Source organism: Budorcas taxicolor, chromosome 21 (genome assembly GCF_023091745.1).
Source record: "Budorcas taxicolor isolate Tak-1 chromosome 21, Takin1.1, whole genome shotgun sequence".
NCBI lineage: Eukaryota > Metazoa > Chordata > Mammalia > Artiodactyla > Bovidae > Budorcas > Budorcas taxicolor.
The window spans coordinates 72,313,520-72,327,637 of NC_068930.1; the positions used below are offsets into that span (position 1 = coordinate 72,313,520).

Consider the following 14,118-nt stretch of genomic DNA (forward strand, 5'->3'; position numbering starts at 1 on the left):
GAATGGATAAAGAGACTGTGGTACTTGTATATAATGAAGTATTACTCAACCATAAGGAGGAATGCATTTGAGTCAGTTCTAATGAAGTGGATGAATCTAGGGCCTGTTATGCATAGTGGAGTAAGTGAGAAAGAGAAAAACAAAGTTTATCCTCACATACATATGGGCTTCCCAGGTGGCGCCAGTGGTGAAGAACCCGCCTGCCAATGCAGGCAGATGGAAGAGACGCTGGTCCAGTCCTTGGAGCGGGAAGGTCCCTTGGAGGAGGAAGTGGCAGCCCAGTCCAGGATTCTTGCTGGAGAATCTCCTGGGCAGAAGAGCCTGGCGGGCTGCTGCAGTCCAGAGGGTTGCACAGAGTTGGACGCAACTGCAGTGACTTAGCACGCGTGCATGCACGTGGACTCTGGAAACATGGCAGTGGCGCACCTGCTTGCAGGGCAGCGGTGGAGACGCAGACAGAACACCCTTGTGGGCGCAGGGTGGCAGGGAAGGAGAGGGCGGGAAGAGCAGCCTGGGAGCGCGCATGCCACCACACGTAGAACAGGGAGCCGGTGGGCGTTCGCTGTATGATGCATGGAGTCAAACCTGGCGCTCTGTGACAACGTGGAGAGGGTGGGACGGGTGGGAGGTTTAAGACGGAGGGATATGTGTATACCTATGACTGATTCATGTCGGTATATGACAGCACGCAACACAGTATTATAAAGCAGTTATTCCCCAACTAAAAATGAAATGTCAAAAAATATTTTATTCATTTGGTAGTATCAGTATTTCAAAATGTTCATTCATTTAATAATCTGTTGAGCCTGTCATGGGCTGAGACAGTGGTGTTTTAAACTAATGCCTGTAACATGTGAGGGAGCTTGGGGTCGAGGGGCCTGGCTGTGTGTGTGTGTGGCAACAGGGTTCAGGAGGGCCCTGAGCCCCTCCTGCCGGGAAGCCAGAGAAGCAGGGGCCTGGCTGGGAGTGTGCTATGCGACAGAGCCCCGCAGAGGTGGTCGTCAGGATGCCGTGGACACCGCTGGGAGCCCTTGAGCCACGACGCAAGATGAGCGGACGTGTTGTGGAAAGCCAGCAAAGACAGACGAGAGGAAGCAGGAGTAGATGTGGGGTAAATCGGTTGACTGCCCAGTGGGCGATGACAGTGCTCTGGAGGAGGCCAGTGGTTGCTGGGACGCAGAGGATGAGTGGACTTAGGAAAGCTCTCGGAGATGGAGGTGGCAGGAGCTGGTGGTGGCGGCGGGAAGCAGTAGGCTTTTGTGTGTTCTGCATTCTTGGTGTGTGTGATTGTTTTGCGGTGGGAAGGCGGGACAAACATCTTGAAGCTTTTACTGGGTGCTAGACTTCTTTCACAGGTCACACATGAGTTTATAACCCTTTCTCCAGAAATATCACTTATAAGACTTCACTGGGGAGGGAATTCCAGAAGTAGGGGGAAGACTGTATGTGATAAAATATTCTTTACATTATCCTGTCTAGTGCAGTGAGAATCAGAAACCTAAATAATGGATTAGTAACAATACTTCACTGTTTTTATAACTATATATACTCTATTCTTTTTAATATAAAAACAGGAGGAGAAAATGCAAAAATGAAATTAGTTGCTGCCTTAGGGGTTGGCAGAATTTAGGATTTTATTGGTCGCTTCCTTTAACGTTCAAGCAGGGCTTACAGACTTACATGGGCTTCCATGTGGCTCAGATGGTAAAGAATCTGCCTGCAATGTAGGAGACCAGGGTTCAATCCCTGAGTCAAGAAGATCCTCTGTGGAAAATTCTTAAAGAGATGGGAAAACCAGACTGCTTTACCTGCCTCCTGAGACTCTGTATGCAGGTCAAGAAGCAACAGTAGGAACTGGACAGGGAACAACGGACTGGTTCCCAATTGGGAAAGGAGAACATCATTGCTGTATATTGTCACCCTGGTTATTTAACTTCTCTGCAGAGTACATCATCCAAAATACTGGGCTGGCACAACAGCCCCAGGGAAATTCCTAAAAATATTTTTACTATTACCATTTTTAAATTAAAAAAAATTTTTAGTTCTTTATTACTCCTTTAGTTTTCATTTTTGTAACCTACTATTACCATGCAAAAAAAGACCCAATTTTTAAAGCAAATTTCATATGTATATATTTTATAATTTTTGTGATTTTGTTCTGTATTTTTACTATTGTATTTTTGAGAGTCTAACCTCTACTCTAGATTTTTAATCTTTGCTTTTTGATATTTGTTATCAATTTTGTGATAGCTCAGTTGGTAAAGAATCCACTTGCAATGCAGGAGATGACTCTAGTTCAGTTCCTGGGTTGGGAAGATCCCCTGGAGAAGGGATAGGCTACCCACTCCAGTATTTTTGGGCTTCCCTTGTGGCTCAGCTGGTAGAGAATCCGCCTGCAATGCGGGAGACCTGGGTTCAACCCCTTGGTTAGGAAGATCCTCTAGAGAAAGGAAAAGCTACCCACTCCAGTACTCTGGCCTAGAAAATTCCATGGACTGTATAGTTGATGGGGTTGCAAAGAGTCAGACACGACTGAGCGACTAACACACTTTGTACCTTTACGAGTAAAATCTTTAATATCCATTTTCACTTGAGTGTGATTAATGGCTTGACTGCTCTCTCCCCTTCTGACTCTCCCTTTCCTCCCCCAGGTCACCTCTGTTTCCCCCTCCACCACCTCTTCTCTTCGTATCTCTGTGAACCTCTCTGGGTGTTCCGCGCTGTGGAGAGCACCTAGGGAACTGATTACTGGCTAGACTGCTCTCTCCCCTTTTGACTCCCCCTCCTCTCCTCCTGGTCACCTCTATCTCCCTCCTCCCTCTTCTCCACGTAACTGTGAACCTCTCTGGGTGTCTGTTGCTGTGGAAAAATTTTTCACCATTAACCTAGGTGTTTTATCATCGGTGCTGTATGGGTGGAGAAGTCTTGAGGCTACTGTAAGAATAAGACTGAAAGCCAGAGGCAGAAGGCTTAAATCCAAAACTTGAGAACACCAGAGAACTCCTGATTCCAGGGAACATTAATAGACGAGCTCATCCAAAAGCCTCCATACTTGCACTGAAACCAAGCTCCACCCAAGAGCTAACAAGTTCCAGAGCAAGACATACCACACTAATTCTCCAGCAATGGCAGAACACAGCCCTAGCATTGAAAGACAGGCTGCCCAAAGTCATGCCAAACCCATAGACACCCCAACACTCACTACTGGATACTTCATTGCACTCCAGAGAGAGGAGATCCAGCTCCATCCACCAGAACATAGATACAAGCTCCCCTAATCAGGAAACCGTCACAAGCCACTAGTCCAACTCCATCCACAGGGAGCAAGCTCCACAATAAAGAGGAACCACGAACTTCCAGGCTGCAGAAAGGCCACCCCAAACACAGCAATTTAAATAAAATGAAAAGGCAGAGAAATATTCAGCAGGTAAAGGCCACCAACGGAGAAGGCAGTGGCAACCCACTCCAGTACTCTTGCCTGGAAAATCCCATGGACAGAGGAGCCTGGTGGACTGCAGTCCATGGGGTCGCTAAGAGTTGGACACGACTGAGCGACTTCCCTTTCACTTTTCACTTTCCTGCATTGGAGAAGGAAATGGCCACCCACTCCACTGTTCTTGCCTGGAGAATCCCAGGGACGGGGGAGCCTGGTGGGCTGCCGTCTATGGGGTCGCACAGAGTTGGACATGACTGAAGTGACTTAGCAGCAGCAGCAAAGGCCACCAAACCAAACCAAAGAGGAGACAGGGAGCCTACCTGAAAAAGAATTCAGAATAATGGTAGTAACAATGATCTAAAATCTTGAAAACAAAATGGAGATGCAGATAAGTAGACTAGCAGCAAGGGCTGAGAAGATGTGAGAGATGTTTCACCAGGACCTGGAAGAAGAGAACTCAGTGGTGGCAGTGCGGTAACCGAGACCAAGAGCACTCTGCAGGGAACCGACAGAGCAACTGAGGCAGGAGAGAGGGAGAGTGAGCTGGAAGACAGAATGGTGGAAGCAAATGAGGCAGAGAGGAAAAAAGACACATGAGGACAACCTCACAGATCTCTGGGACAACGTTAAACGCCCCAACATTGGAATCATAGGAGTCCCAGAAGAAGAAGACAAAAAGAAAGGGCATGAGAAAATACTGGAGGAGATAATAGTTGAAAATGTCTCTAAAGTGGGGAAGGAAATAGCCACCCAAGTCCAAGAAACCCAGAGAGCCCCAAATAGGATAAACCTGAGGATAAACCATCACCAGATGGTCAACACTGAAATCAGATTGATTATATTCTTTGCAGCCAAAGATGGAGAAGCTCTATACAGTCAACAAAAACAAGACCAGGAGCTGACTGTGGCTCAGATCATGAACTCCTTATTGCCAAATTCAGACTCAAATTGAAGAAAGTAGGGAAAACCACTAGACCATTCAGGTATGACCTAAATCAAATCCCTTATGATTATACAGTGGAAGTGAGAAATAGATATAAGGGCCTAGATCTGATAGATAGAGTGCCTGATGAACTATGGAATGAGCTTCGTGACATTGTACAGGGGACAGGGATCAAGACCATCCCCATGGAAAAGAAATGCAAAATAGCAAAATGGCTGTCTGAGGAGGCCTTACAAATAGCTGTGAAAAGAAGAGAGGCGAAAAGCCAAGGAGAAAGGGAAAGATATACCCATCTGAATGCAGAGTTCCAAAGAATAGAAAGGAGAGATAAGAAAGCCTTCCTCGGCAATCAGTGCAAAGAAATAGAGGAAAACAATAGAATGGGGAAGACTAGAGGTATCTCCAAGAAAATTAGAGATACCAAGGGAACATTTCATGCAAAGATGGGCTCGATAAAGGACAGAAATGGTATGGACCTAACAGAAGCAGAAGATATTAAGAAGAGGTGGCAAGAATACACAGAAGAACTGTACAAAAAAGATCTTCACGACCCGGATAATCACGATGGTGTGCTCACTCACCTAGAGCCAGACATCCTGGAATGTGAAGTCAAGTGGGCCTTAGGAAGCATCACTATGAACAAAGCTAGCGGAGGTGATGGTATTTCAGTTGAGCTATTTCAAATCCTGAAAGATGATGCTGTGAAAGTGCTGCACTCAATATGCCAGCACATTTGGAACACTCAGCAGTGGCCACAGGACTGGAAAAGGTCAGTTTTCCTTCCAATCCCAAAGAAAGGCAATGCCAAAGAATGCTCAAACTACTGCACAATTGCACTCCTCTCATGCTAGTAAAGTAATGCTCAAAATTCTCCAAGCCAGGCTTCAGCAATACGTGAACCATGAACTTCCAGATGTTCAAGCTGGTTTTAGAAAAGGCAGGGGAACCAGAGATCAAATTGCCAACATCTGCTGGATCATGGAAAAAGCAAGAGAGTTCCAGAAAACATCCATTTCTGCTTTATTGACTATGCCAAAGCCTTTGACTGTGTGGATGACAATAAACTGTGGAAAATTCTGAAAGAGATGGGAATACCAGACCACCTGACCTGCCTCTTTAGAAAGCTGTATGCAGGTCAGGAAGCAACAGTTAGAACTGGACATGGAACAACAGCCTGGTTTGAAATAGGAAAAGGAGTGTGTCAAGGCTGTATATTGTCACCCTACTTATTTAACTTACATGCAGAGTACATCATGAGAAACGCTGGACTGGAAGAAGCACAAGCTGGAATCAAGATTGCCGGGAGAAATATCAATAACCTCAGATATGCAGATGATAACCACCCTTATGGCAGAAAGTGAAGAGGAACTAAAAAGCCTCTTGATGAAAGTGAAAGTGGAGAGTGAAAGAGTTGGCTTAAAGCTCAACATTCATAAAACGAAGATCATGGCATCTGGTCCCATCACTTCATGGGAAATAGATGGGGAAACAGTGGAAACAGTGTCAGACTTTATTTTGGGGGGGGCTCCAGAATCACTGCAGATGGTGACTGCAGCCATGAAATGAAAAGACGCTTACTCCTTGGAAGGAAAGTTATGACCAACCTAGACAGCATATTCAAAAGCAGAGACATTACTTTGCCAACTAAGGTCCGTCTAGTCAAGGCTTTGGTTTTTCCTGTGGTCATACATGGATGTGAGAGTTGGACTGTGAAGAAGGGTGAGCGGCGAAGAATTGATGCTTTTGAGCTGTGGTGTTGGAGAAGACTCTTGAGAGTCCCTTGGACTGTGAGGAGATTCAACCAGTCCATTCTGAAGGAGATCAGCCCTGGGATTTCTTTGGAAGGAATGATGCTAAAGCTGAAACTCCAGTACTTTGGCCACCTCATGCGAAGAGTTGACTCATTGGAAAAGACCCTGATGCTGGGAGGGGTTGGGGGCAGGAGTAGAAGGGGACGACAGAGGATGAGATGGCTGAATGATATCACCAATTCGATGGGCGTGAGTCTGAGTGAAGTCCAGGGGTTCGTGATGGACAGGGAGGCCTGGCGTGCTGTGATTCATGGGGTCGCAGAATCGGACATGACTGAGCGACTGAACTGAACTGAGGCGAAACATCCCAAGACACGTATTAAACAAATTAACGAAGATCAAGCACAAAGAGCGAATATTAAAAGCAGCAAGGAAAAAGCAACAGATAACACACAAGGGGATCCATAAGTATCCAGAAGGACAACAGCTGACCTTTCGATAGAAACTCTTCAGGCGAGAAGGGAATGGCAGGATATACTTAAAGTGATGAAAGAGGAAAACCTACAGCCCAGATGACTGTACCCAGCAAGGATCTCATTCAAATACGAAGGAGAAATCAAAAGTTTTACAGAGAAGCAAAAGCTGAGAGAATTCAGCACCACCAAACCAGCTCTTCAACAAATGCTAAAGGATCTTCTCTAGACAGGAAACACAGGAAAGGTTTATAAACTTGAACCCCAAATGACAAAGTAAATGGCAGTGGATCATACTTAACACTAATTACCTTAAACGTAAATGGGTTGAATGCCCGAACTAAAAGACAAAGACTGGCTGAATGGATACAAGACTCCTACGTATGCTGTCTACAAGAGACCCATGTCAAACCAAGGGACACATACAGACTGAAAGTGAAGGGCTGGAGAAAAGATATTTCATACAAATGGAGATCAAAGAAAGCAGGAATAGCAATACTCATGTCAGATAAAATAGACTTGAAATAAAGTCCATGAAAAGAGACAAGGGACACTACATGATGGTCGAGAGATCCATCCGAGAAGACGTGACAGGCACACCTACATAGGCACCTGGATGGCGGCGCCGCAGTGAGCGAGGCAGATGCCAACAAGCATGAGGGGGCCCAACAGTAACTCAACAGTAGTGGGAGGCCTAACGCCCCCACACCCGTGGACAGATCAGCCAAACAGAGAATCGGCAGGGACCACGAACTCTAAATGATGCAGTGCACCGGTTAGACCTAATTGATGTCTGTAGGAGATTTCACCACCAAACAGTGGATTTCACCTTTTTCCTCAAGTGCACATGGAGCATTGTCCAGGATAGATCACATCCTGGGCCATAAATCTAGCCTTGGTAAACTCAAAAAAATTGAAATCATTCCAAGCATCTTTTCTGATCACAATGTGGTAAGATTAGATGTCAACTACAGGAAAAACACTATTAAAAATCCGAACATACGGAGGCTAAATAACATGCTTCTGAATAACCAACAAATCGCAGAAGAAATAAAAAATCAAAATATGCATAGAAATGAATGAAAATGGAAACACAGCAACCCAAAACCTATGGGATTCAGTGACAGCAGTGCTGAGGGGAAGGTTCATAGCAATACAAGCTTACCTCAAAAACAAGAAAAAAAATCAAATAACCTAACTTAACAGCTAAAGCAACTAGAAAAAGAGGAAGAACCCCAGGGTTAGTAGAAGGAAAGAAAGCATAAAAATTAGGGCAGAAATAAGTGAAAAAGAAACAAAGGAGACTGTAGCAAAAATCAACAAAACTAAAAGCTGGTTCTTTGAGAAGATAGACAAACCATTAGCCAGACTCATCAAGAAAAAAAGGGAGAAGAATCAAATCAGCAAAATTAAAATGAAAATGGAGAAATCACAACGGACAACACAGAAATACAAAGGATCATAAGAGACTACTATCAGCAGCTATATGCCAGTGAAATGGACAACCTGGAAGAAATGGACGAATTCTTAGAAAAGTATAGCCTTCCAAAACTGAACCAGGAAGAAACAGAAAATCTTAACAGACCCATCACAAGCACGGAAATTGAAACTGTAATAAAAAATCTTCCGACAGACAAAAGCCCAGGACTAGATGGCTTCACAGCTGAATTCTACCAAAAATTTATAGAAGAGCTAACACTTATCCTAACTTTCCTAACACCTATCCTAACACCTATCAAAACTCTTTCAGAAAATTGCAGAGCAAGGTAAACTGCCAAACTCATTTTATGAGGCCACCATCACCCTAGTACCAAAATCAGACAAAGAGGCCATAAAAAAAGAAAAGTATACAGGCCAGTATCACTGATGAACATAGATGCATAAATCGACAAAATTCTAGCAGACGGAATCCAGCAGCACATGAAAAAGATTATACGCCAGGACCAAGCGGGCTTCACAACAGGGGTGCAGGGGTTCTCCAGTATCCGCAAATCAATCGGTGTGACACACCACATTAACACATTGGAAGACGAAAACCATGTGATTATCTCAATAGACGCAGAGAAAGCCTTTGGCAAAATTCAACATCCGTTTATGATAACTCCAGAAAGCAGGCATAGAAGGAACATACTTCAACATAATAAAAGCCATATATGATAAACCCAAGCAAACAGTATCGTCAGTGGTGAAAACATTTCCCCTAAAGTCAGGAACAAGACAAGGGTGCCTACTCTCACTGCTACTGTTAACATAGTTTTGGAAGTTTTAGCCACAGCAATCAGAGAAGAAAAAGAAAAGGAAGCCAGATTGGACAAGAAGTAAAACTCCCACTGTTTGCAGATGACATGATCCTCTACATAGAGAAGCCTACAGACACCACCAGGAAATCACTAGAGCTAGTGAATATAGTGAAGTTGCTGGATATAAAACTAAGACACAGAAATCCCTTGCATTCCTATGCACTAACGGTGAGAAAACAGAGACATTAAGGAAACAGTTCCATTCACCATTGCGAGGAAAAGAATAAAATACTTAGGAATAAATCTACCTAAAGAAACAAGAGACCTATATATAGAAAACTATAAAACACTGATGAAAGAAATCAAAGAGGACACAAATAGATGGAGAAATATGCCACTTATTTACAAAACAGAAACAGACTCACAGATTCAGAAAACGAACATGGTCAAGGGGAAGGGAGGGAGAGCAGTAAATTGCAGGGTGGGGGGGTGATTACCGTATTGCCCTCCCAGATATAAACAGAGGAGCAGCAGGGAAGTAAACGGCATGGGGGACTCAGCTTCAATAACCTCTGTAAGGGAAAAGAATCTGAAGAGGAATGTGTATATTCTGTACATCCATATATTCAGGTGTATGTATGTGTGTGTGTATATACCTGAATCACCGTGCCATACCCCTAAAGCTAACATGACATTATGAATCAACTATATTTCAGTAAATGAATATTCTATATATGTGCACATATATGTAAAATGAGCTCAAGTTACCTATTGAAAACAAAAAACCGAGTAGCTTAACAAGTAACTTTCCTCAAACCTTTTTGTGTAGAGTCGATCAAGATGGCAAATGCTATACAGGCGTCCTGTGTGGCTTGGGGTGCAATCCGACCACAGGCGCCCCACTCCTACCGGAACACGACATGGAGCTTGCGTTTGACGTGCAGTTCAGCGTGGAGGATATTGTGGAGGTAAGGCTACGGTTATCATGGCGTGGGAGCTCCTTCTCCTGTTTTGCTTGTACAGCCATTCAACATGCCGTGTCTGACGTGGTGCTGTTAACACAGGCTTATACGGTCTCTCTGTGATGAGAACCTTTTCACAGACCTGTATTGAGCTCCATGAGGATGAGAAAGGTGGCTGAGTGGTAAAGAACCCGCCTGCCGGTGCAGGAGACATAAGTGTCGTGGGCCCCATCCCAGGGTCGGAAAGGTTCCCTGGAGGAGGGCATGGCAACCCACTCCAGTATTCTTGCCTGGAGAATCCCATGGACAGAGGAGCCTGGCAGGCCACAGTTCAGGGGGTTGCAAAGAGTGGGACATGGCTGAGCAAGTGAGCACGTGTGCCTGTACACACACCAGGTAGGGTCTGGGGGATGATTGCATTGAAGCAGGTGAGGGAAAAGGAATTTTGGAAAACAGTGCTTGACTGGTACCAGTAAGGCTATAGATGAAAAGAAAATGCGCATAAACACTGTTTTCTCCTTGGTAAAGTTATTCTCAAGGAGTGCAAGCTCTGAAATGGCTCAGCGTGTTACTGGAGTTGAACGGGTGAGTGAGGGATGTGGGCGCCAGTTTCTTGCTGTGGGACAGGGCCTGAGGTGGGCAGGAGAGGAAGGGCGGGCACACGCTGTGAAGCAGGGTGACCGAGAGGCAGGGCTCGGGGTCTTCATGTCTGACTGCACGCAGGTGAGTCACATGTCCATGGAAAGTGAAAGTCACTCAGCCGTGTCCAGCTCTTTGCAACCCCATGGACTATACAGTCCATGGAATTCTCCAGGCCAGATTACTGGAGTGGGTAGCCTTTCCCTTCTCCAGGGGATCTTCCCAACCCAGAGATTGAACCCAGGTCTCCCACACTGCAGGCGGATTCTTTACCAGCTGAGCCACAGTACGTGATCTCAAACACGTGCCTGGATTCCCCAGCGCTCTGAGAGCCAGAAACAAAGGCAGCCAGTAGTCAGCCACGAACAAACCCAGGGCCCTGACGGTAGTTTCTGGTAGGATTTTCCGATAAGAAGATCTGGGGCTCCTCGGAGAAATGGGCAGAGGAAGTACCTGAGTCTGGGGCTCCTCATAGTGCCGGTAAGTGAAGATGGCCTCAGGAAACAAAGGCACACCTGTGCCAGGGCCGGAGCAGTTAGAGCCACAGGATAAATGGTGGTGTGTTGGATGATAACCCAAGAGTGAACGGGGATATAAACCAGTGATTGAATAAACAAATGAGGAGAAGAGACCAAGCTTCTGTCCTGGGGAATTCCCAGCAGCAGTCTAGAGGTGAAGCTGGAACTTCCCCTTCCCCCTCCCCCTGCTTTAGGAGCGGACTAGACTTAGTGAATGGCTTTCACTAAGCCTGGCAGACACTGCCTGGGCCCAGTGACCCGTTGTGGTGATGGCACACACATCCTGATTTGATGGAGTGAGAAGGGCCCTCGTGTCTGTGGGCTTCTTCCCCCAAATTCACCACCCCAACCTAGTCATGCAAGAAGCATCATGTAAGCCCAAACTAGGGGGCATCTCCCAAGATACCTGACTCCTCAGAACTGTCAAGGTCTCAAAAGACAGGAAAAGCCTGAGGATCTGCCCAGGAGCAGGAGGAGGCTGGGGAGACGTGACTGCAGGTGCTGTGGATTGGGTCCAGGAATGGAAGAGGACGCCAGTGGAAAACCCGGTCAGAGCCTGTGTCTGGTTACGAGTGTGGTGCCCAGGTCGATCCTTGGCTGTGACTGCTGGACCGTGGGGGGCGTGGTGCATTCAGGTTTTTCTGTAAGGTGGCCTCAGTAGCAGTTCGCTGTCTTTAACTTTATCCGAAACAGTTTTGTTGGATTGTGTTGTGACAGCTGTCAATATCAGCATTCATCTTTAAAGAAAGCTTACCAAAGTTGGTGAATTTTTGTGTAGCCGTTTTAATACTGAAGATGGAAAAGAAAGCAACGTTTTTGGTGCATTACGCTTTATTTAGAGAAAGGTAAATGCTACTGAAATGCAGACACAGTTTGTGCAGCACATGGACAAGGTGCTGTGGCCGAGTGCGTGTGGCAAAAGTGGTCTGCGAAGTTTTGTGCTGGAGATTTGTCTCTGGATGATGCTCCGTGGTCAGGTAGATCAGTTGAAGTTGACAGTGATCAAATTGAGACCTTAATGGAGAAGAATCAACGTAATACGACGCAGGAGAGAGCCGACATACTCAAAATATCCAAATCGAGCTTTGAAAGTCACTTGCACCAGCTTGGTTATGTTAATGACTGCGATATTTGGGTTCCACGTAACTGAAGACGACCTTCTTGATTGCATTACTGCATGTGAGTCTTTACTTAGATATAACAAAACCATTCTGTCTTTAAAACAGATTGTGGTGGGCTCTGAAAAGTGAATCCTGTGTATTAATGTGGAACAGAAAGGATTATGGGGCAAGTGAAATGAACCGTCACCAACCACACCAAAGGCCAGTCTTCATCCAAAGAAGGCGATGTTGTGTTTATGGTGGGATTGGAAGGGCGTCCTCTATCATGAGCTCCCTCTGGAAAACCAAACGATTAATTCCAGCAAGTACTGCTTCCAGTTAGACCAGTGGAAGGTGACACTTGACGAGAGCATCCGGAATTAGTCAACAGAAAACCTTTAATCTTCCATCAGGATAACACAGACAGTGTGCTTCCTTGGTGGCTGGGCAAAAGCTCTTACAGCTTGGCTGGGAAGTTCCAGTTCATCCACCGTATTCGGCAGACATTGCACCGTTGGATGTCTGTTTACTTTGGTCTTTACAGAATTCTCTGAGTGGGAAAAATTTCAGTTCCCTCTAAGACTGTAAAAGACGCCTGGAACAGTTCTTTTCTCAAAAAGATAAAAAGTTTTTGGAAAGACGGAGTTATGCAGTTGCCTGAAAAATCACAGAAGGTAGTAGAACAAAACAGTGAATACATTGAACAAAGTCCTTGGTGAAAATGAAAAAGGTGTCTTATATTTTTACTCAGAAAACAAAGGGACTTACTTGGTGGTGCAGTGGGTAAGAATCGCTCTGCCAGTGCAGGGGACTCGGGTTCAGCCCCTGACCTGATAAGATCCCGCATTCCTCGGAGCCCCTGAGCCCGCGTGCCGCAGCTGCTGGGGCCTGTGCGCCACAGTGAGAGAAGCACGGCGAGAAGTCTGGGCATCGCTACGAAGAGGCGCCCTGCACCACAGCTAGAGAGAGCCCGCGGCAGCAGTGGAGACCCAGCGCCGCCGTGAATAAATGAACCGGTAAACAGCCTAAGGAGCCCTCCGCAGCCCAGCACTTCAAGTTGTCTCTAGGTTGCCTGTAACACCCACCAGTGTCAGCGCCCTGGAAATACTTGCCAGTGTGCAGCAAATTCAAGGGCTGCTTTTTGGAACTTCATGGAGGTTTTTTCTTTTTTTTTCCTGAATGTTTTTGATCCAAGATTTGTTGAATCCACAGATACAGGGGCTTCCTGTGTATAAGATACAAGTAGGTTTTGAACAGTGTAGCCCGGTGGGCTAAACCATTGCATTCTAGAACAGAAGTTTAAAGAGTGTGCTTACACTTAAAAGTCTGAACCCTCCTTACTGGGTTTTTTTTTTTTTTTCCCTTTGTTGTTGTTTCTTAAATTATGATAGCTGGTGGCTCAGACAGCAAGAATCTGCCTGCAGTGCCGGAGACCCGGTTCAATCCCTGGGTCAGGAAGATCCCCTGAAGGAAATAGCAACCCACTCCAGTGTTCTTGCCTGGAAATCCCATGGACAGAGAAGCCTGGTCCAGGGCTACCGTCCATGGGGTTGTCAGGAGTCTGACACGACTGGGAGACTCCACTTTCACCTTACTGGTGTCATTTTTGCTTTGATAATTTGTTCCAGAAACCATGCTGACGATAATTGTGAAAATATTAAACCAAATGTTTATGAGTTATTTAAATGTGGATTGAGATTCAGTCATAGTAGAACCATGTGAGCATGTACATTGCCATCTATTTACAGATTAATATTCTCAGAGCTGCTGTCAACAAGCTTGTGTGCGATGGGCCGAATGGATCGAAGTGTCTTGGGCCGGAAAGGATCGCCCAGTTACAGGATAACAGTCGCCAGAAACTTTTAGGGTGAGCTGTGTGGCCACGCGGGCTTCTTTCTTAGCCATCTGGATTGTGAGTGTCTTGCATTGTCTGTGACACAATGCATTGTGCTGGGTTAAGGCTCTGAAGTGGGGACATGTCTCCGAGGTGCCGGGACAGAGGCCTCAGCTTCCTGGGAACAGCGGGCTGTGTCCTCTGGGAGCCGGGCAGGAAGCA

The 14,118-nt window shown here is 45.8% G+C and overlaps 1 protein-coding gene across 1 annotated transcript in view; it reads left to right on the forward strand.

The window, feature by feature from the left end:
* TDRD9 (tudor domain containing 9) overlaps positions 1-14,118 on the forward strand; it is a 111,351-nt gene that overhangs the window by 84,656 nt on the left and 12,577 nt on the right. Inside the window, exons 33-34 of the mRNA XM_052659887.1 lie at positions 9,673-9,811; positions 13,811-13,929. Coding sequence (XP_052515847.1) covers positions 9,673-9,811; positions 13,811-13,929 — 258 coding nt within the window. The remainder of the gene's footprint in view (positions 1-9,672; positions 9,812-13,810; positions 13,930-14,118) is intronic.